The sequence below is a fragment of the Mastigoproctus giganteus genome, chromosome 6 (assembly GCF_048544385.1).
Source record: "Mastigoproctus giganteus isolate SK-2022 chromosome 6, ASM4854438v1, whole genome shotgun sequence".
NCBI classification, from domain to species: Eukaryota; Metazoa; Arthropoda; class Arachnida; order Uropygi; family Thelyphonidae; genus Mastigoproctus; species Mastigoproctus giganteus.
The window spans coordinates 232,336,217-232,359,754 of NC_143580.1; the positions used below are offsets into that span (position 1 = coordinate 232,336,217).

At 34.2% G+C, this 23,538-nt stretch overlaps 1 protein-coding gene across 2 annotated transcripts in view; it reads right to left on the reverse strand.

Annotated features, from left to right (window-relative positions):
* LOC150085083 (5'-3' exonuclease PLD3-like) overlaps nt 1–23,538 on the reverse strand; it is a 137,834-nt gene that overhangs the window by 10,750 nt on the left and 103,546 nt on the right. For both annotated transcript variants that reach the window (XM_090375756.1, XM_090375755.1), the window contains exons 5-7: nt 19,394–19,527; nt 8,642–8,842; nt 4,147–4,286 (exon numbers count right to left, since the gene is read on the reverse strand). In XM_090375756.1, the coding sequence (XP_090231882.1) occupies nt 4,147–4,286; nt 8,642–8,842; nt 19,394–19,527 (475 nt within the window). The remainder of the gene's footprint in view (nt 1–4,146; nt 4,287–8,641; nt 8,843–19,393; nt 19,528–23,538) is intronic.

Sequence of the window (23,538 nt, forward strand, 5' to 3'; positions counted from 1 at the left end):
TTGTACTGTATGTATGAGAATGAAAAAAAAGAAAGAAATGCTTGGCATTTGCTGGATACACATGCCAAAAAAACCCCCATTTCTTATCATGCTGTATGCAGAACCAATACCTGTCCAATTCTTTGTTGTTCTCAACCTCAGAAATCCTGGTGGGTAATTATTCTAATGGTCAATCATCAAAAGGTAAAGGTAAACTTCCTAAGATCAAATCTACAGATATGCTTTAGTTATATTTACATACCCTAGTTCCTAATTTTTGTTTCCCCCTAACCAGCAAGAATAAGTAATCCTTATTCATTTTAATCATTCCTTTTAGGGACTTACAAAATCCCCACCCCAAGGCATGTTGTCCAAATTTCTACAAGCTATATCTTTGGAGCCTTTCCTCAAAGCAACATTCTTTTTTTTATTTGCATTGCTTATCAGTCTACCACCCTTCTTTGAACCCCTTTGAGGTCAGTGTTTTTTTTTTTTTTTTTTTTTTTTTCAGGTGTAGTTTCTGGACCTAACAGTACAGTCTTACAACTGACTTATAAGTCAGTTGTAAGACTGATAACAGACCATATACTTTTTTGGCAATCTGTTTGAACTTCATGCCTGCCCACATTACAATCATCCCTGCATCCTTCCTCCTCCTCCTCCTCCTCTCTCTCTTCCCTCCCCCACACAAAGTTCCTTGCATTTAGTGGCATTAGACTGCATTTAGCAGCATTAGACTGCAACTGCCATGGCCTGATTGTTCCACCCTAATCCTAACTTTCATATCATCTGCAAATTTTGACAATGTATTCTGTGTGCCTGAATTAATATCATTTAAGAAAGTTAGAAACAAGAGGACTCTCAAAATTGATTCCTGAGAATCTTCACTAGTATTCTGATCCACTCTGAAGAATTTGTAACTACCTCTTCAGCTGAGAGCCAGGTCATCTATAGTTCTTCTGCTTTCATCTTGTAAGAAGTCAATCTGATTTACTCCTTTTCTGTATATTTACAAATCAGTAAATATTACAATGGCAACGAAGTTTTACATCCTTGTTCCCATTCTAAGCTTTCTTTACCAAGGATTTCTCATACTCAGCTTTTGCCTGTCTAATCCTTTCTGTGGTTTTTATCAGAGACAAACTTGCACTTGTTATATAAATTGGTGTTGATCTGGCTATCTCATACTTCTTTTATTCCAACAAACTCATCAGCACCTTTGTGATTTATTTTGGCATTATCTATGTGACAATTCCTTAATGATACAAATGTGTTTGTAACTTCCAGAATGATCTTTTAAAACTTTATATGACTGATGGATAGAGCCAAAGAAGTACAGACCTACTGTAATCACCCCATCCTCTTGATCTATTCTTTTAGCTATTATGATCTCTTTGAACACAAACCAAGTCTTATATCCCACTGCTTGATAATGATATCATAGTAATTTATGGGTTAGACAAGTGCAGCTTTTCCTTTAGAAGCATATGCTGTGATCCCTTTAGGAATCCATTTCTGTTAAAATGATTCTTGACTAATGATTCCATAATACTACATAAAAAAAATTATATTTATATTTAACTGTTTCTTATATGTATTTTGGTCCTAATTTAGATTGCGTTTGTGGATGTTACATGTTCAAAGTGGATAACAGAAAATTGTTGGTAACATCAAGTGTTGCAGCAATGAAGCTTATTTTGGAATGCCTCCGGGTGATAAGGCAGATTATGGGTACCTCAATTCTGCCATGATAGTAGTAATAATGTAGTCCTCTTTGCTATACCTCAAATATGGAGATAGCCCACAAACCATCAACAACTACTGCTATTTTTCTATGGTGGATACATCAAAGTTTAATATATTTGTTGGCTCTGAAGTATATAAGCATCAAATCACAATAGAAGTGATGTGCTGTTACACATATAAGAGTTGTTCAAAAGGCACCCAAGCATTATTCCATAATGCATATGGGTGCCTTTCTTAAGCAGTCAATAAATGAGTTCTGTAAAAGTAAAGGCTCATGAACATGCACAATATTGGCACACTGACTGAACTCTGCTATTTGCAGCAATGGGTATTGTTTATAGACTTGACAGTTTCATTTGTCCTTTGCTTGTGTTGAGGTTGGTTTATGTATGGGGAATAATCTTTTGATAAAATTTTGAAATTTCTTCTGATTTACAGACTGGCCCAAAAGCACTTTTAGCTATGAATTCAAACTTTTCCTTTTCAACCATTATTTAAGAATTTTCAGGTAGGGGATAACTCCTGGGTCCAGAAATGATTTCATAATTAAATTTAATGGTCTGATGCAATCATTTTCTCCCTTCTTTGGTATTTTGTTACTCAACAATTAGTCAATGTTTGTGTAAATTCTTTTTGTAATGTTTATGTGCAAGATACCACATGGAGAGTTGTCATTAAATTAGAGAAGAAGAGCAGTATGATGTATGATCACAAAAAGTGTGCATAAAACAGATTTTATCAATTTCTTTGAGCTACAATGGCATTTATGTACATTTTAATCATTAATTTTGTGGCACCAAATCATCTGTCATTATAGCAAACCTGTCACTGTATTTCTTGTTATACATCAATTATTAGATAAAATTAATAAGTTATTTTGCAATTAATATATATAATGCACATCTTAGTTAACTGAAACTCTATACTATATGATCAAAAGTGGGTCACAATTGCCTCTATAAGTCTTCTGGTAGGTGTCAGATGGAATTTTGCTTCCTTTTTTTTCCAAAAAGCAGCTGACAAAGCCAGTGTAGAAGAAGAAGGCTGTTTTGGTTGCAGCCTAATCCTGCACTCTAATTCATCCCATAGGTGTTCAATGAAGTTGAGTACAGGTCCTTAGCCAGCCAGTCCAACTTTTTGATGTTATTTTCTACAAAACAGTCTTCTATGATCCTTGCTGCATAATATGGTGCACTACTGTGCTGATACTATGCTAGGCCTATTTCAATAGTACCAGAAATAGGCTCAGTGTAGGTAGCACACAATTGCCCAAAACATCCAAGAAAATGATGGACTTCATGTTTTCAGGCACTATAAAAAATGGATCAGGTCTGAGCCACTCAAAACAGTCCCATACCATCAGAATGCTGCCACAAAACTAAATGGCCAAAACAATATACTCCAACAGGATGTGCCCTCCAGGAAATCTCCACACCAAGACATGTCCAACAGAACAAAACTGCAACTCCCTATAGACAGTTGACATACTGATAGATGTAATCATCTACTGTAACCTGCAGCCTCCTGACCACCTCCATGATGTTTTCTACAGACAACATGCATGAAGCATGAACTATCCTCCTTATGGTTCATCGAGCACATTCTGTGGGTTTGTGAGGTTATCCAAACCTTCAGTTTTGTCATGGTATCACTTATGGTCTTCCATCTTTGAATAATAAGATCTGCCACAGTGGATTTTGTGAGATTCAAATGAGTTGCAGTTACATGCACAAAAAGGTTATTGATTTGGCATCTAACCACCCATGTTGACAATCTAAGTTCTCATCCCCAAGCCATATTGCTTCTAATGTACTGTTACTGCACACACAGATCCAGGATATATATATATACTGGTATATCTGAGCTGATATGCATGCACAGGGACAGGACAAAATACCCATGGAGTATTTTATCATTCTATAATTTTTTTTATCATTTGGATAAAAATTGATAGGATATCATAAACTTATATAAGGATTAATGCATGTGCATGCACACACACACTGTAATTCTAAGCAGCATTGAAAATAAAGAAAAAATAGCAGAACATATTAGCAAAATTACTATATTATTAGTTCTCTTAACCTCCAACCCAAGCATGGTACTAAGTACTAATGGTTCTAATACCTCTCGTGTTTGGGGTTTTCATAAAATAAAAAATCAGCAATAAAATTATTATCATGAAATATTCAGTAAATTAGTTTTTTCCCAAATACATTTGCAGTTTTAACTCAACAGCAATAATACCTAACTACTGCACAGCACAGTTCCAAGTTAAGTTAATAGTTTCTAAGTGTAGACAAAATTCATATAATTTGAAAGAATAATTTCATTTCACAAAAAACTTCAAATTTACACACAGCAGAAGATTCAGCCTAACTTCAAATATACCTTACTTGTACATTTACATCTAAAACTTACTTCTGTGGCCTCACGTAAATAAGGGCAGGAAAATAATCCATGACAGCAATGTAGACAAACTTCTCTGCTTTATAAATTGCATCTAGAATACTATCAATGTCTGTTGTGCGTCCCTTAGGACAGAATGCAGGAGGCGAACTCTAAAAGTATGGTTCAATATATATTACTGTTACACTTTAGCTGATAAATAATGTGAAACAATTAATGTAATCATAACTTACATTAGTAATAAGACTATATATATATCTGACAGTTTGTCTTGAATGTATTCGAAACAGCCACCTTCATCATTTCCTCCCAGCCTCCTTGTACATATTTATCTACCTTCAAAGGAGCATCTGCAAGAAAGATTTGAACTCTAACAGTGCATTTGAACTCCAACTGCATGATGCAATGTTTACTTAATAATATAGTTAGAACCTTATACCAAATCCTAACCTTAAGCTAGCACAAGATTATTTCTGAAATGTTTTATCTCCCTCTAACAAATTACTACAGGTCAACCATCACTAATCCGGCAGTGTTGGGACCTGTGGGGTGCCAGATTAGTGAGTTTGCCGGATCACCGGTGGTTATTTAGCACATACAGTTTACCCAACAGCTAACCACCTCATCATACTCCTACCTTTAACAGTTGACTGCTAAGCTAGTTTAAGAAAAAAATTCCCCAGGGGCCAAAAAATATTTAGCAAATAATTTGATTAGTAATTCTAAAATAAATATTGTAATGTCAGTGTTGTCGCTTTTTTCGCTTAAAATATCAAAAAAAAGAAAAAGAAAAAAAGTGTTTTTTTTATGTTGCATATATGTGGCCGATGTGGCCCAGTAGGTTAAATCTTGAGAAACCGTGTCGGCCACATACGTGTGACACTATTACGGCATACATATGAAGGTTGTTTGTGATTAGTTTATTGCACACGCAGCGAGCGTTGCAATAAAACTAATTGTGATAAAATAAACTCTCAAATGTCGCAATAAGTTTGTCAGTATTGTTAGAGATTTTGTGAAAACAAGTTTGTCAGCGTGCTATATATATCCATCATATTGTGTTGTGTTTTTCCACAAGTTTGTACGTGTTGTTAAAAAAAAAAAAAATCTAAAAAAGGAATGGCTAAAAGAAAATTACTAAAATAAGAGACCTGAGAGAAATTGCTGGAATTTACAATTAACCAGAGTTAAACTTCTCGCAGACACCCTGCTGTTGAGTTTTTTTCAGAAATTCAACTTTATCTGTTATGGACAATGTACGGCGTTTGTGCTTTACACCACGAGAGGCACTTCCTTTATGCATTGGAACCATGGCTGGGGCCACAGAGAAATATGTTACTACTCTGTGGCTGGGACTAAATGTGAGCAGGATATAATAATAAATGCAGAAAAACAAGTGGGAATGGCTTTCCAGTGTTTACGAGTTCGTGCCAACAGCTGATGCAACCAACACCACCAAAACAGTAATGGTAGATCGGTGCGCCGACCGGGGAAATTTGAAATTATGTTCGCGGAAATTATGTCTGAATGAGCAGTGGAACCGGATTACCGGTGGCCAGATTAGTGATGGTCGACCTGTATATGCATTATGCAGGTAAAATGCTAATGCCTCTGAGCTTAAAAAACCATTTCTGTTGAATTTCAATTACTCTAGCCTTTTATGAAATATAAAAAACCAACCTTTCCCCCCCCCCCCCTCTCTCTCTCTCTCTCTCTCTCTCTCTCTCTCTCTCTCTCTCTCTCTCTCTCTCTCTCTCTCTCTCTCTCCCCTCCATCCCCCACACACACATCTGAAAGTTAAAAGGACCTTAGACAATACTGTTTCCTAGCGTGAAAAAATCAGCATCTTAACTATACAGTAATTATCATTTTCTGGCATAATGGAGTCCGAAAATTTCAGAAATAAGTTAAAGTTATGTTTAACTTAATAAGGTTGAGTTTTGCTATAAGATTTCTTAAATTACTATATTATTTGTTCTTTTAAATATGTCTTTTGACTCAAACTCTAAATGTTCAGATCTTGATGATAACATATTCAGAGATAGTCTGTCATTATGGGCAAGGAAGAAAACTAAAATAAAACATTTCCAAAAATGAAAACTTAAGTTAGTCTGCAATGATGAAAATAAGTTGTGGAAAATTTCTTTAAAACATATTCCCACAAAATATATGTAAAAAAATTATGTCATCCCTCCTGTCAACTATTATTTGAATATCTGTAATGGCATTAGTTAATGACATGATTTAGTTAATACCATCTTGTAATTTCATGTAGTTTTTTTTTTTTTTTTTTTACTTTTTTCAATCCTTTAGTTTTGGCTTTGTTGATAAATACTACACCACATGAAAGCCTATAATTTCAAAAAATAAGTTGCTAACTGCATTTACTATGCCAGAAATGCATATCCACTGTTACTGGCTTAAAAACTGGGTTTATAATAAGATTATTCACAACTGTGAAAGACTTGGTTCAAGTTTTCTAATGTGTTCAAAATATACACTCAATGATCACTGCATAGCTTGCAATATAAAAAGCAGAACAGGATGTAGTAAAGATATCATGAAGTTGCAAAAGAGAATGACTGTGGGAGCTCATATATCAGGTGCTTATGTCAGCTATATCAGAAACAGCATGTCATGTCGACTGCTCACGGTCCACTGTGATAAAGGTGTGCAAAGAATGGTGTTGAAGGAGTCAAACCACCTCCCACTAACAGAACTGTGATGAGCAAAGGGTGCATGCATTGTATAGGCTCAATAGCAGATCACCATGCGACAGTTGACTACAATACAATATTGGAAATGCAAGAACATGCCAAATTATGATGTGCCACACACCCAGTCATATGGGGTTCCACAGCAGATGACCCAACAGACACACACTCCTTACTGCTGTTCATCGTCAACAGTTGTTGTTGTTGTTTGGTTTTTAGGAGCATTAGCAACTAAGGCCATATTGCTCCGGGGATGTGCGGTGGTCATTCTCTAACCTTTCCGCATCCTCCATATTTGGTGGTCACGGGTCGTCAACAATACACTGGTTGGACACTGGAGTGTGGTGGTTCGGATGAGTCCAAATACATGGTGGAACAAGCTGATGGACACCTTTGCGTACACAAGCAACACGAGTCCATGGACCCATCATGCATGGTGTCTGCTTTCCAGGCAGGTGGCAGTGATTGCTTAATATGGTGCATTTTTTTTGGCAAGAACTAGGACCCCTGGTGTGTATGGAACAACGTTTCACTACCAAGGTCTACTGGCAGCTCTTAGGAGACCACATGCACCCTGCATACATTTTTTTTCCTGGACAGAAATGGCACTTCCAAGACAATAATGGCTATGAAAATGATGGCTGAAGAGTTAAATTCAGATAAAGAAACAGACTCATTGAGAAAGAAAAGTTGTGAGATAGTTTCTGCAAAAACTGTGCCACACATTTTGCATGATAAACAGAAATAGTAAAACTTGATAACTGTTTTGTTACTTCTGGGGAAACTGTAAAAAATAATACCTTTTTAAGGGAAATAGTAAATGGTAATGAAACATGGCATTGCCTGCATGAAAACAAAGCATCATACTCCTCCAGCATCCCTGAGACCAAGAAAGCACGAAACCAAAATTACAAGTGAAGGCAATGTTGATTATTATTATTATTATTATTTCATTTTATTTTTTTTTTTGACATCAATAGCATTGCTCATGAAATATTACTTCTATTTAACCCTTTCATGAGAGAGTCTTCTGAATAAGTGTGGGCAGTCAGTAGGAAATCAGTTTTCCAATAATAGCAGGACTCTGTGGACTGCTTTCCTTTGTAAAATTTAAGGTTTATAAAAATGAAAGCTTTGAAGTTAATGGTTTACAACAGTTTTATATCCAAATCACTGTGGACTAAATCTCTGCTGGTTTCTTGGACAGAATTAAGAAACCAGCAGAAGTTTAGTAACATGATGCTTGTTATTCAATATAATGATCATGACATACTAAGATTTTTAATTGGAAGTTGGCTTTAAATTGATTATTCACTTTATCTGCCAGACTTTACTCTAAACTCCTGTCTTTTCTGAAAATCAAATCCATTCTGAATTCATAAATTCAATGAATTTATTCAAATGTCCATCCCTTCTAACATTGAATGAACATTAGACAGAATGGACAGGTGATATAGCAAGTTTTTTTTTTTTACATCACTTGCCACTACTAATAAATACTGATATCACTTATTCTTTTTTGATAAATATAAAAAAGTAGACTATTTCTTTGCATTTTATAAGTCTAGCTCAAAAGACATCATAAAGGAATCGATATTTCTTATTTATTTTTTATATCCAAAAAAAATTAGCTTCTCTCACTAATTTGGTTTTAACCTTTTTTTTTTTTTTTTTTTGTTTGTTTTTTGTTTGTTTTTTGTTTCTCTGGCTAAACCAGTTCCACTTTATAATAAATGAAGTGTAAAAATCTGTTTATAAATATTAATACATTTAAAAGTGAAAAATTAACTTACTGACAGATAAGTATAGCCAAGAGTACCATTGAACTCAACAGCAACAGGATTATCTTTATTAATTTTAGTGCGAAGATAAGAAGGCCATTTAGCAGGAATATGGGCATCTGGTAATCCCATCATCCAATAAACCTCAAAAATTTTAGATAGATCACCAGCAATGCAGGTGCAATTATAAACTACTATTCCAAGTTCTTTTACCTAAAGGAATAAATAAAGAGATAAGTGAATACCTTTGCAAATTCCTTCAAAAATGTGCACATTTTACAAAGGAAACTAACTTACAAAAAAGCAGGCACAATATGTTAAAAGTCCATATTAATAAATATACAAAGCACAAAAAGTCACTGAAAACCAAAATCATGTTTTTTCCAATAAAAAAGGACAAAATGAAAATAGAGAATTTAAAGTTATATTTATGTGTCATAAGAAATAATGCAAGGGCACCAATAAAAGATATAAATTATGAAAACTGCATTTAAACACAAGATGGAATGATTCCTGGTGGAAAACAACTATTCAACATTGTTCCATGAAGATATGTTGTGGAGAAAAATAAGTTGCAATATTCATCAAATCATATTCAGCACAGTGATACATGTGTGTACAAAAAAAAAAAAAAAAAAAAAAAAAAAGAAACAATGCATAGTATAACAATAAGCTTAAATGTCAGGAAATTCAACAAACATCAAAACAGGACAAAATCCCTATGACTACCTGTGTGGTAATAATTTATAGAATATGACAAACATCTCATATCAAACAGGGCATGGCATACAAGATATCCTTGTTATTCGTCCAATATATTCACTTGCAGTTTTCCTTTATATACCTGTCAAAGAAGATATCAGGAGATTGTAGTGGCGATGACACAACACCACATTCATCTAGATATTATCATACCTGTACTCCAAAATGTGCCAACTCCCTCATCATGCTGGAACTACATCACATGCTGATCCAACAAAGTCAGAAATGCATGATAATTAATGGTAGAGGCAGATATCGGCCAAGCATAATATCATGACAATTCCAGATGATATGTTAATGTTACACTGCATTTCATGTTATTGTTTCCATATGTGCCAAGCAACTGTACATGACTGTTAAGATAGTTGAATATTCTCTCATAGTTGAATTAGGCTTCATCTCTCCATATGATTTTGTCACATGATTAAGTCAATAGCACGCTACTGCAGCAACCACTAGATGAATTGGATATGGTGTTGAGAGTCCCTAGATAATAAGTCTTGAACTCATATAGTGAAATGGATGCATACTTTTGGCAAATATAAGGCAGCAGATATTTTTTATGAAATAGTAGTAGTAGTAGTGGCAAATGATGCAAGAAAGCAAGCTTATTTATCATCAGCCAAAAAAAAAAAAAAAAAAAAAAATTACACTTCTCTCATTCATACCATCCAAGAATTTATCTAGTTCTTCTCTGAATTTGTTATAACCATCCACTTTCACAACAGCAAATGGAAACCTGCTGGCTGAAGGCAAACTTCTACACATCTATCCTACAACCATCCTTCCTCAACTTGAAGTTATGCTCATGTGTGTAGTCTCAGCAAGAGGAAGAATGCCATTCACATTCAGCTTACTCAATCCATTCAAGGCCTTAAATACCTCAATCAGATCACCCCACAGGTGTCTAGTTTCCAGAAGCTGCAATTTGCAGAACTGAAGCCTTTCTAGTAAGAGCATCCTGTAGTTCCCTTCACCAATTGCCCTTCTCTCATCCTTCCTAAGGTGAGGCCTCCAGACCTGTATACAATATTCAAGATGCAGCCTAACCATAGCCTTGTACAAAGGGATAATCACCTCCTTATCCCTTCTTGCAAAGTTTCTGTATATCATTGGCAAAACCCCATGAACTGTTCTTGCAGCATGACAGCACTGCTCAGAGAATTTCATATCTGACTGCACAATTGCACCTAGGTATTCCCTCTTAAAGAGCGGGTACTATGCATAGAATGCCTGTACAGACTTTTCTTCTACTAGTGTTGGCACAGTACATGGGTGCATTGGTCTAACCAGTACAATGTTGTTATAGTAGGGTTGAGCATCAGCAACTAAGGCCATATTACTCCATGCATACCATCTGTAAATTGCATATATTCTGTGGTCAATTTTCTGTTTACTGGATGAAAAAATCATGCTACCCTCACCTGAGATGGACCAACTCAGCCACGTGAAAAACACCAATGTGAGTGAGATACAATTAAATCGATGCCATTTACACTACTTCTTCTTGATAATTCACTAAGAATATCACTGATATTCTTACAGTGAATTATCAATCCATAGCCTATAATGCCTTGTGTATTTATTCTTTTTAGCATTATTACAAAAAATTTAAAAACAAAACACCTACATATTTAAAAGAACCAGATACAACAGCATTGTCTTAAACTCCACCTGAGTTATTAATGCTATTTACAAAAAAAAAAAAAAAAAGTACTGAAATTAAATATCATAAGTTAGATTTTCATTTAAAAACCTAAAATATGTAAACATATTTGTTATAACTATGACATACAAAGTCTAGAAAACAGAAAAAAAAAAAAAACTTGATTTTTTTTTTATATATCATTTCTATTTAAAGTAATGAAAACATGATATAAGCTAAGCCTACATTTCTTTTGCAATCACACAGAGCCTATAATCAGTAATGGTCGCTACATTTTTTTCCATTGCTTTTCAACAATAATTAAATCAAGGAGAAGTCTGTGTAATCATTTAATTTCAAGTTTATCATTACTATTAGTAGTAATAGCAGTGGCAAATTATGCAAAAAAGCAAGCTTATACAGCACTAGCCAAAAAAATACATGACATCTCCCATTTTACCTAGCTAAAGGCAAACTTCCACACATCTATTCTGCAACTGTCTTTCCTCAATTTGAATTTATGTCCCCTCAAGTGCATAATCTGAGCAAGAGGAAGAATCCCATCAGCATTGAGCTTGCCCAAATCATTCAAAGCCTTATACATCTCAATCAGGTCACCTTGCAGGTGCCTAGTCTCCAGATGCAGCAATTTGCAGAACACTGCCACCTAGTGGTTCTTTTATCTACAGATTCTTAATGCATGAATAATCATTGATGACCATCATCATATGACAGTGACAAGAAGTTTTTTTTTTTAAATAAATTATCTTATTCATTGTGAATGAACACGAACAATAACACATGAGACTAGAAACTGCAGTTAGCTTTTCTCACACATTCATTCATCCAGTGAGCTGATAGAGTTCTAGAGTATCACTATGCACACACATATGGACTATTAGCTATATCTATGCTATGAGAGCCAGTTTAAGAGTGGCATGTAACTTTTTTAGTGTTGACTTATGGATATAATTATGTTATGTAATATTTAATCATTTGTAGCATTGGTTGTTATAAATAAAAATTAAACACAAATCAGTTATAAACAAAATAAATATAAATCAGTAATAAGTAAAAAAAAATATAAAAAGGTATTTATTTTTAGTTTTTCAGTGTTATTGTGACAGTGCCATGGTTCAATGGCACTTTATAGTCAGCCACCACTACCACCACTGCCTATAATGAACAATAAAAACAATAAAAAATTGGCAAGGCATTATGTGGTGAAGAACACTAAATGAAAAATAAATAAACACATTCACCATATATTAAAGTGAAGATTTTTTTATTCCTGGGTAAATGATTAAAACAAAAGATGTTCTTTTTTATACTCTGGCACAACCACCAGGTCAGTGGAGTTTACAATAAATCTATCAATACAAATGTTAATCATATTTAGCAGTCACTGACTTGAACCCCGTTCCACTCAAAGAGTGTGTCTACTGCACTGGCGTTCCTGACCACTCGGCTTAACTTAAAACATCTTTCACCACTGATTTCTCACGCACAAAAGTAAATATGTACAGTCACTTAATATTCACTTTCTTTTAAGCACATAATTAAATTTGGTAGGTCCATGACTGGGGGGGAAAATCTGCTTATTTGAAAAATAACACAAACTTGGCCAAAAATCAGAAGAAAACTAAACTTATCAGGAAATCAGAAGCCATACTCAATTATTGGAATACTTCTGACTAAATCAGAACTGGTGATTAAAACTGTAAGCATATTCTGAGGTGGTATGAGTAACGAGTTCATTTGTTGAAGGTAGAATGAAATCATCATCATCATCATCATTTAAACGTACCAACTGTGTTGTACTACACTTAAGGTGGTAGAAAATGAAAAAGACCTGGGAATAATTGTGCAGTCAGATATGAAGTTTTCTGAGCAATGCAGACAGGCTGCTAGGGCAGGTCATGGGGTTTTGTCAATGATATATAGGAATTTTGCTAGCAGGGAAAAGGAGGTGATTGTCCCTCTGTATAAGGCAATGGTCAGGCCACGCCTTGAGTACTGCGTACAGGTCTGGAGGCCTCATTTCAGGAAGGATGTAGATTTGCTTGAGCGTGTACAGAGAAGAGCAACACGATTGGTGAGGGGAATGAAGGGATCCTCTTACCAAGAGAGGCTTAAGTTCTGCAAATTGCAGTGGCTGGAGACTAGGCACCTGCGCAGTGATCTGATTGAGGTCTATAAGGCCTTGAATGGGTTGAGCACGCTGAATTCTGATGGGATCCTCCCACTTGTTCAGAATACGAACCTACGGGGACATAAGTTCAAATTGAGGAAAGACAGATGTAGAATAGATGTGCGGAAATTTGCCTTTAGCCAGCGGGTGGTTAATTGCTGGAACAAACTTCCATCTGTCGTTGTGGAAGTTGATAGGTTAAATAAATTTAAGGAGGAACTGGACAGGTATTTGGAGGGAATGGTGTGATTTTTTTTTTTTTTTTTTTGGCTGATGCTGCATAAGCTCCTACACTTGCTTTCTTGCATCAAGTGCCACTACTACTACTACATTCTTCTCTTTCTTGGTGATTCCCTTCTCTCTGTCTGTCTGTCTGTCTGTCTGGGTAACAAATTTTTTTTGGCTGGTGCAGAATAAGCCTCAGGCTTCCTTGCACCATATGGCTAATAATAATAATAATAATAATGTTCACTGTGAAATACAGACTGACTTTACTGTATATAGACTGACTTGCAAAATCAGCACTGAATGAATTAAATAAGATGTTTGCATTATTGTGTTCATAGTGTGTCTCAACGTTTAGATATTTATGCTCTTATGTTTTAATTTTCTACTCAATATTTCATCAAAACACAGGTAAGTATATAACGAAGCAACATTTGTACTGATAAGAATTCCACAAATTTTTACATTACCTGCTGACATTTATAAAAAGAGGCTCCATCCAAAATACAACTATGTCAATACATCTGAAAAGCTGAACAGATGTTAACTTCTTGAGGTCAACTGCAACAGTCTGTATGCCCCATTTCACAAATGCTAAATGGGAGGTGATCACAGAAACTACTAAGCTTTTTATACTAACTAAGAGATATTCTTCAAGATTTAGAATTAAATGGAAATTAGATGAACTGATGAGACTAGTGACAGACAAGAAAAATTATCATAAATTATGGAGGGACACACAAACATACAGTAACTAAAAAGCAGTCTGCAATCAAGTCACAAAAGGAGTTAGGCAAGCTAATGTAGATTATAAGAAGTCTTTGGTTAAGAACCCAAAAAAATATATCAAAGAATTTTGCTTATATTAACGCTAGAAGAAAAAGGATGAACTACATTGGTCCAGTGTATATGAATGTCATAACTAGTGATAAACCCATTCAGGTTTCTGACAAATGGAACCACTATTTTGCATCTACATTCCCATGTAAGGAAGTTGATAGGGATGGTGATATCAGACATATTGCTATTCAGGTTTGAACCTGAATAGGATCATCAATAGTTAATTCATTCATGTTTAGTGGACTAATGTGATTCAATCCCTTCTTTCTACTGTTTACATAAATAGGGAATTCTTTGCTGCTTTTCTTTGCATTCTTTCTTCCTTGCCTAAGGCAGAAATCTCTGCCTTAGCTTGCCTAACCTCCTTTGTGACTTAATTGCAGACTAGTTTATATCTACTGCAGGCATCTGTATTACTGATAATTTATATACATCCCATGCATTTTTCTCAGCAGCCACAAGTCATATCAGTTCATCTAACATTCATTTAGGTCTGCCTTGCACTGCATCTCTTAGGTGGTATAAAAAGCCCAGTAGCTTCTATGAAAACATCCCTGAATATTTCTCATTTTGAATTTGCTGTTGGTAACTTCATCAGTTGGTCCCACTGCACAGAATTTAAAAACTGTCTGAGACTGCTGTAGTTAACTTTATGAAAGCAAAAGCTCTTTCCCTTGACAGTAGTTATATCTTTAAGTATATCCGACATCAATACATTGTGATCACTGTCCTAGTTGGTCTTTTATTTGCAGATTCTTAATGCATGAAGGGGCACTGCTGATAATAAGATTAGGAGCAATGCTTCCTCTTCTTGTCTCCCTAACATACTAAACTAACTCAACATTGCACTGGCCACTCATGTTCACTGGATGTACTACCTTAGATTTTATGTGGTTTTTAACTAAGAGTATAAAGCTCACCCTCCTTCCTGTCATTCTGTACACATCGTACAGAAAGGGCAACTTGACTCAGGGGCAACCTAACAGGAAGCCCCCCCCCTGCTTGCTGGTAATAGCTGCAGCTGGTCTGGCCAATGTGGAACTTATTTCACTATACCAATAACCATAGGGGTGATATTTCAACCTCTCTCCATTGGGCTCCCTGACCCTATGACTTTATTTCCCCCCTTAACTTTATGCCAACCCTACTTTTTCACCTGGTGGACCCTATCACCCTAAACTTTTCCCTGTTCTCAACACTCCCCCACCCCCCATGGAGAATGGGCTTCCACACAGGGGTGTCTCTCTGTTCCCTTAACTTTGTTTCCTGGTGGATGTCTCTCTACCATCCACTTTCTTTATCTTCACCTTTATCTCAAATAAAACTATCACCTACATCAGACCTGGGAAAACTTTTTGGCTGAAGGGCCACATTAAGAATTCAAAAAGAAGGCAGGCTGCACGTAAAATACTATTTTTAGATATATATTATTTGTTATCATGAAGAAGAAATATAACATAAAAAAAAATTATTCTCTAACAACCAAGAATTTAATGAGATGAATGGAACTGTTTTACATCTTTTAACATGTTTTTAATTCCAGGTGTTAATTTTGTAGTTGAGATTCTTAAAACTGCTTGTAAATGTTCGTCGGTGATGCTTGATCGTAAAGAATTTTTATTTAGATTCATGATGGAAAATGTTTGTTCACATATGTAGGTTGATCCAAAAATAACCAACATTTTTCAGGCAAAATCTTTAAGTTCGTTGAATTTGTCCGAATTAAGAGTATTGTAAAATTTACAGATTTCCTCACGACGGTGCAATTCCCTTAAATCGGTATCACATTGTAGATCTATAATCTCAAGTTGTAGTTCACTCGGTGCACTATCAATTTCTATTGAAAATGGGTCGCGCACTATTGCCAAACTTGTCTCAATTTTTCAGAAGTCGCCAAATCTTCGTGAAACGTCGTCATTCAAAGCGTTGATAATTTCACAATATTTTTCAAATTTATTTTCTGGAATCTTCAGCAACTTCATGGTTGGAAAGTGGTCTACCTTGTTAATCAATAAATGTCGAAGGAATTGAAATGAATTGAAATCCATTCAGACTTTTTACCACATCATGGGCGTATAAATTTTTCCCTTGTAACACGGTGTTGAAAGTATTTAAGTGTGTCACAATGTCCAGGGTAAACGCAAAATCACAAATCCAGTTATTATCAGTTAATTCGGGAAAGTCCAATAATATTTTTCAGTTTTAAAAATAGAATGATGTCATCTTTAAGATCCCATACTCGCCAAAGAACTTTTCCTAAGCTAAGCCATCGAATTTGGTTATGATAGGGAATATCTGTGTACTTGGATTCAATATCTTGAAGAAAATTAACAAATTGTCTGTGTTTCAGGCCCCTCAATCGTATTAAATTTACTAGTTTAATAATACAAGATGTGACATGTACGACTTTTAACACATTTTTACATAATACTTGTTGATGTATAATACAATGAATTGTAATTAAATTATAATCAGGATAATTTTCACAAATTTTATCTTGTTAAGCATTTTTCAACTTTTTCAAATATATCCTGGGAACTGATATATTTGAAAAAGTTGAAATATTTGTTTGGGCTTTAAGAGATTCCACTGAAAGAAGTTCTTCAATAATTTCAAAATTAGAGGTACATCCACGTATGAAAATTAATAACTGTGCAGTATTCTTTTGGTCATTACTTTCGTCGAGAGCTATCGAGTACCATGTTATGGATTCTAATACTGATAATAATTGCTCATTCAAATTTGTATCGATACATTCAATTCTTCTTACTACGATTCACCGAGATAAACTTATATTCTCAAATTTGTGTTTAATGTCAGGACATATAATTCCACGAGCTTCAGTCATACATTCTTTAATATAGTCTCAATCAGAAAAAGGCTTGTTCCTTTTTGTAATTATATGAGAAATAACAAAACTTGCCTCTACAGTAGCTTCTTGTTCCTTAGTTAGCCGCATAAACACATTTTGTTGTCTAGATAAATTTTGAATCAATCCATCAGCAGTTTTCTTTCTCGCTTCCGGAGTTAAATTGCCACCATATTCGGAATGTTTAGTAGTGAAATGTCTTTTAATACTGTACTCTTTCAACACTGAGACACTTTCCTGGCAGATGAGACAAACAGTCTTGTTATTTATGTTAGCAAAAAAATATTTTGTGTTCCACTCTTCATTGAAGACACAATGCTCTTGTTGAATTTTTCGTTTTTTATTCATTTTTAAAAGGGCGTAAATATTATTTTTATCGCTACTGGCACCAAGATGATAACTGAAGATAACGCAAAAAAACTAACCACGGGATGACCGTCAGAGAAAACAGATTGGACTGCGGCTGGTCAGCAGTCCTATCCTATTACCCCGCCACCGCAGCAAAGGCATTGTCATCATCATCACCGGTTGTCTGTTACCGTAGTTTCGTGCAGTTAGTTTATAATCGCAAATTATACCGTTATAAAAGCGCCTGTTGGCTCGCTCCAGTTCACGCACAATTTCAAATTCTATCTCAATTTGAACAATACAGAGATGATAAAACAATTTACAAGTCAACAAATTCTATAATGTATTATTACATATACAAATTTATTTTTCAAAAAGTTGTCGCAAAAGGCATAAAATAAGTTAACTTTTTTCGAAAATACAATTAAAGCTCACGGGCCGCACATTTTTGTGCAGCCCGCGGACCATAGTTTGCCTAGACCTGACCTACATGCTCCATTTCAAATAAAAACTTTTTTTTTTTTTTTATTTAGGGAGGGCTCTCTCTAGCAAGTGAACAGGTGATGCCAGGGTTCATTCCAACCAGAGACTTTACCTACACCTTATGTCCTGCCCACCTCCTTATGGTGAAAGACAGCAGAGATCTTGGCTCTCCAAGAGCCCTGCTGCCAGAGGATCAACAACCAACACAGTACAACATTACACTACACAGACTACACAGTAACCTTACACTCTCTGGCCTTTACAGTTTTTTACTGCAACACGGAGTATACTGTGCAAAGTTGGAGGAGATCCCCCCCCCCCAGTGCCATGCACCAAGTAACACTCTACACTATGTACACATTGCACCCTCTATATTAAAATTTTGAATCCCTTATATCTGAGTGAATCATGACTCTGATATCCCCACAATGTCTACATTTAATGATTTAATCAATACTACCTACAAGTATACCTGCAATTGTTCTTACCCTTAGTAACCCTAACACAGCCCATGTATTTGCTTGTCCCATGAGGACCCCAAGCAGATCTTGAAATCCCTGACACCTTACTATCCAGGCTGCTGAACGTTGTAATAGAAGCCGTACAAGAATTAATTTCACCGCTTCCAGCAGCTACTGTTAATCTATTAGTCTGTGTAACCCCCACAGGATGGAGCAGCTTTCCAACCCACCTAAAACTGCCTTGATAGCACCAGCAAATATTCTTGCACCACTTTCTATTTAAGTGTATCCCCACCCCAGTCTCTCCTGCTAACAAGCACAGACCGTGCTGAGAAATATTCTATCCCGTGAGCCTTCCACATTCTCCCCAGAGACAGACTGATTAACAAGGCTCCTATCATGTACTCACTCCTGCTGTGTCTAGGCAGGATTGTATAGACACATTTCAATTATAACTTGCAACTTTTTCTCAATACTGCTCTGTATTTGTTAATTAAATCAGATCTCCTACTCTTAATATCATTAGTGCTAACATGTACAACAATATCACTTTTTGTGCACTTAAAATTTGTTTCTTGGTATATTTGTTTGTTAGTATATAATATTTGTTGGTACAGGGCTCTGTATAAAAATAAAAAAAACAATTTTATTACAATAAATTTATCAATTTCAATTGAAAGGAATGCTATTTCAAATACATAACACTTCAAGAATGATGAGCTGCCTTATCTTTCGCAAAATAAATTCCTTTTAACATTTAGAATAACTATATATAAAATAAGGGTTGAAAGTATACAAAATATTTACAAGATATATTTTATTGTATCCTATCATCCCAGTTTGATAACAACTGTACCAACAAAGATATTTACAGAATAACATATTGCATTTCCTACATAACGTAAAACACAGCCAAAAGAAATATAAATAAACATATAACCTGTGTCAATGCTCTCCAATCCATGTTGGCACTACCAATATAGAAGTGTTTTCCATCTATCAACCACATTTTAGTATGAAGAATTCCTGCTCCTATAAGTCTGTTAAAATTAACACTTCTCACACTAGCAGCTCCTATAAGGGAAAAAATCCATTAGGAAAAAACAGTCCAACTGAAGGTTTTAAAAACTTCTTAAGAACAGACAACTTCCTTTTTCTAGCTGATTTATGGAAAAAGTATATTGTGAAATAAATAGAGGTACACTCGAACCTTGCCATTCACCCCTTGTCTATTAGTAAAAAAAATTTTGAGACCACACCTTGCACATCATGGGCTAGTCAATTAGAATCTGTGAAACCTACCACACTTATTTCCCCTACAAGCCTGTAATTCATGGATATGCTGATATAGAAATATCAATCACGTACTTTCTATCATATGAATAATTATTTCTGTGTATTGTTAACTACACTGCTTGTTTTATTACATACGTAATGCACTTAATAATATACATACTGTTTTATTTATTTATAAAATAAATAAAAGTATACATTCTATAAAATAGTTGCATTCCAAATAACTGGATGCACATTAGTATTAATATTAGAAAGTGCAATGTAAATAGCACTTTTTATAATATTTAATATCAGTCACTCCTCTTGTGTCCTACTCAGTATCAGAATCATCAAAAAAAAAAAAAAAAAAAAAATGTTTACAGCTGAGTATGATCCATATGACAACTGTGGTATTGGGAGGTAAGAAAAGGCAGTTGATATTCCTATCGTTGATGTTTGATAAAATTTCAGTGGATGTGCAGGTGCAGGAGCATTATCTAACAATAAAAATGCTTTAATATTTTCATTTGCATTTAATTAATTTTGGATTATTTATTTTAAAAAGTGGCTATGTAACCATTCAGAAAACAGTTCAGAAATGTATTCTTAACTTCTTGTTTAGAAAAAATTCTGTTCTGCATAAATAAAATACATACAAAAAAGAAAGCAGTCTGAATTATAGTGGGTCTAAATTAGTGATGTCCAAATTAATGAGATTTTACTGTATCCTGTTTGTAAAAGCAGTAGTTAGGTCACATCTCAAATATTGCATATGGGTTTGGAAACCTCATGTATAGGATGGATGTAAGTCCACCATTGGAAAGAGTGCAGAAAAAAAAATATTCTTTCTTTCTTTATTGTACTTTTTTTGCTAAGAAAGCCTTCAATTCTGTAAAAATCAATGCCTGGAAACAGAATCAGTATGGAGATCTAACTGAGGTATTTGCAACATTAGAGTTGAATAAACTAAATGGTGCTGAGGACATCTTTACTCTTTGTCAAACAATGCACAGAGGGAGGCATAAATTTAATTCGAAAATGGATGGCTGCAGAATAGATGCATAGAAGTTTTCCTTTCTTTCAGCTAAACAATAACTGATTGTTGAAATAAACTTCTACCTAGTGAACTCGCAACTTTTTTGTGGAGGTGGGTAATTTGAACAAATTTAAAGGACTGGAAAAATTATTACAGTAATAAGAATGGCAAAGGAAGTGCACGAAAGTTATTTTTTGGGGGGTTTCTGCTGTATAAGTTTGCTTCCTTTTGTTCCTATCATTTGTTATACTAATAACAAATTTTAAATAAATTTTTAAATAAAAGTATAGTGTACTTCTTTTTTTGTAAACTTCAGATAAACTCTACAAGATATACAGCAAAAAATCTGAGCTAAAAAATATATGTATGATGCACTTTGTGCAGGTTACAATATATTTTTTTTCCAGATGCAGATTACACTTACATGACATCGTGTTCTCATGAAAATATGCTTGTTATTCGATATTTCTATGGCCATAATTCAATTCTAATGTATCTGATGATGGAGGAATATTAAAATTCACATTAAACTAATGAATATTTTTATTTTGAAAATTTTTTATTGATTTCTTGCTTTTGAAATAAACCAGGCAATCTTTCCTGTTGTGCATCATATGATAAATAATGTTGTTTTTCCTGTAGTTCCAAAAGTACTGTTTTGTAGAGTAGTTTATAGAAAAACATTCTAGAGGAACTTCCATTTCTGGAAAACTGCTAAGTATTCAAAATATCTGATAAAGTCTGTGGGAATCAGATATACGAAAGTTAACAGTATGTTTATGTTAAAATATAAATTTGTAGTGATTAATGGAGTTCAATGTAAAAAAAAAAGTAATGTATGCAATGCATTACATTATATTGTACTGTAATGCACTTAAAATTAATTGAATATTTTCTTTTATAGAAGTGATTAATAGAAGTGAAAAGTAAATTTATCTTATTGGCAATTAATTAACTAATAATATATAAAAATAACTGTTTTCACTTCATTGCACATACCTCACAACAATATTCACTCAACTTTTTTTAATACTTTATATTCTGAAAACAAAGTGTATAAAAGTGTAAAAGTAAAAAAAAAAAGTATAAGTTATGTTCTGACAATAAAGTATAAATTTTATATTCGCAACTTTTTTCAATTCTTTATATTCTTCCTAGATTTTAACAAAATTTGAAATGTAACATGTATTTCATGGACCTCTGATTTAATAAAATAAAAAAAAATAGCAACACATATCTCAGATCTTACTACACAGTCAAAATTTTTGTATGTACTTTTCTTATTTTCTTCCCGATTTTAATAACAACTGAAATAATAACATGCCATTTTATGTTTCTATTGTGATTAATATAAAAGCGAATAGTCATAATGCATGATCTATATCTTTAAGAAACTAATAAAAGAAAAAAAATTATCTTATTCTTCTTAAAAATTATCTTATTAAATTGCCTCAAAAAAGCAATGAATTTCACATGCACACTGTTTAAACCAAGACTACCTCTTTCCTGTACATTTGCCATATTCCCCTCATTCTTTCAAATCAGCAGAACAACAAAAATAATATCCCATGCTTTAACTACGGTATACAGTGTAAGGGTAGTCGATGTGACATGCATAAAAAAACAGAAGAATAATTGCCAGATTTCTATTTGGCCTTTTAATGAAATGTTGAGCTGTTCCACATTTTGATGAAATCTGGGATAGCTCAACAAATCTTTGTAAAAAAACAAATATAAAATTTTTAATTTCATGAAAATCCATACATGTGAGTTAAGCTATTTAGATACAGAAGAATAGATGGTCAGACAGACATGGCGATGACAATATTATTTTAATATTAATGTACTTTTTCCATTTTTGCACATTTGAACATGCATAAAGCTTGTGCAAATGTGCAATTCTTCTGTTGAGATTTTCCAAAAATAAACCAGTTGACTAACACAGTAAAGTGACCTTTTCTCATTACTACTTACTACCTGGGTTTAAACATGCCCAATGACTACATTAGCAAAAGTTGTTTGACTTATTTCTTATAGCCCAATAGAAAGTTTGATGCTAATATTACTAATATGAAGCTAATTAGCTGTTTTCCATTATCTTATGAATGCTCTGTTTTTTTATATACAGCTACCAAAACAAAAAAAAAAACATTATTCTTTGTTAACTGTTATCACACCATTATTTTAGTAAGCCTTAGTGCTGATTAAAAAGCAATACTAGGAGAGACTGCTGACAGAAAATTTATGCAAAGAAAATTGTACCACAAATTATTCCCAAAGCTATCCTTCAATAAGGTGCTAATTTAAAAAAAAGTAAATTTATCTTTAATGAAATCGGACATATGACCTGACCTACAGAAATTTTACTGAAGTTGAAGGGATACTACAAAAAGAAGTGCGCTATGAAGAGCATTAGTAGCAAAATGCCAATGCTACTAATAACAGTATGAAATACAGACTTGCTTCTCTCCAACCCAGGGGAGAAGTAATAAACTGAATTTACTTCTCTACTCTAGATGCTTTCATATTTATTTAAACCTTTTACTGACATGCACGCACGCACAGACAGACAGAAAGAAAGAATCTCCTTTCAAGTTATTAAGTCAACACATATGGCTAAATAATTTTAGACATATTGTAATTTTTTGGCTTGGTTGATATTTGTAAAGAGCACAATAATACCTTGTTCTTTTATGTGTTTTTCAGGCCTGCAGAGTTTAACAGGCACAGAAAAATTGCTAGTCGTATATTTCCCAGCATAATGAACTCTGCCT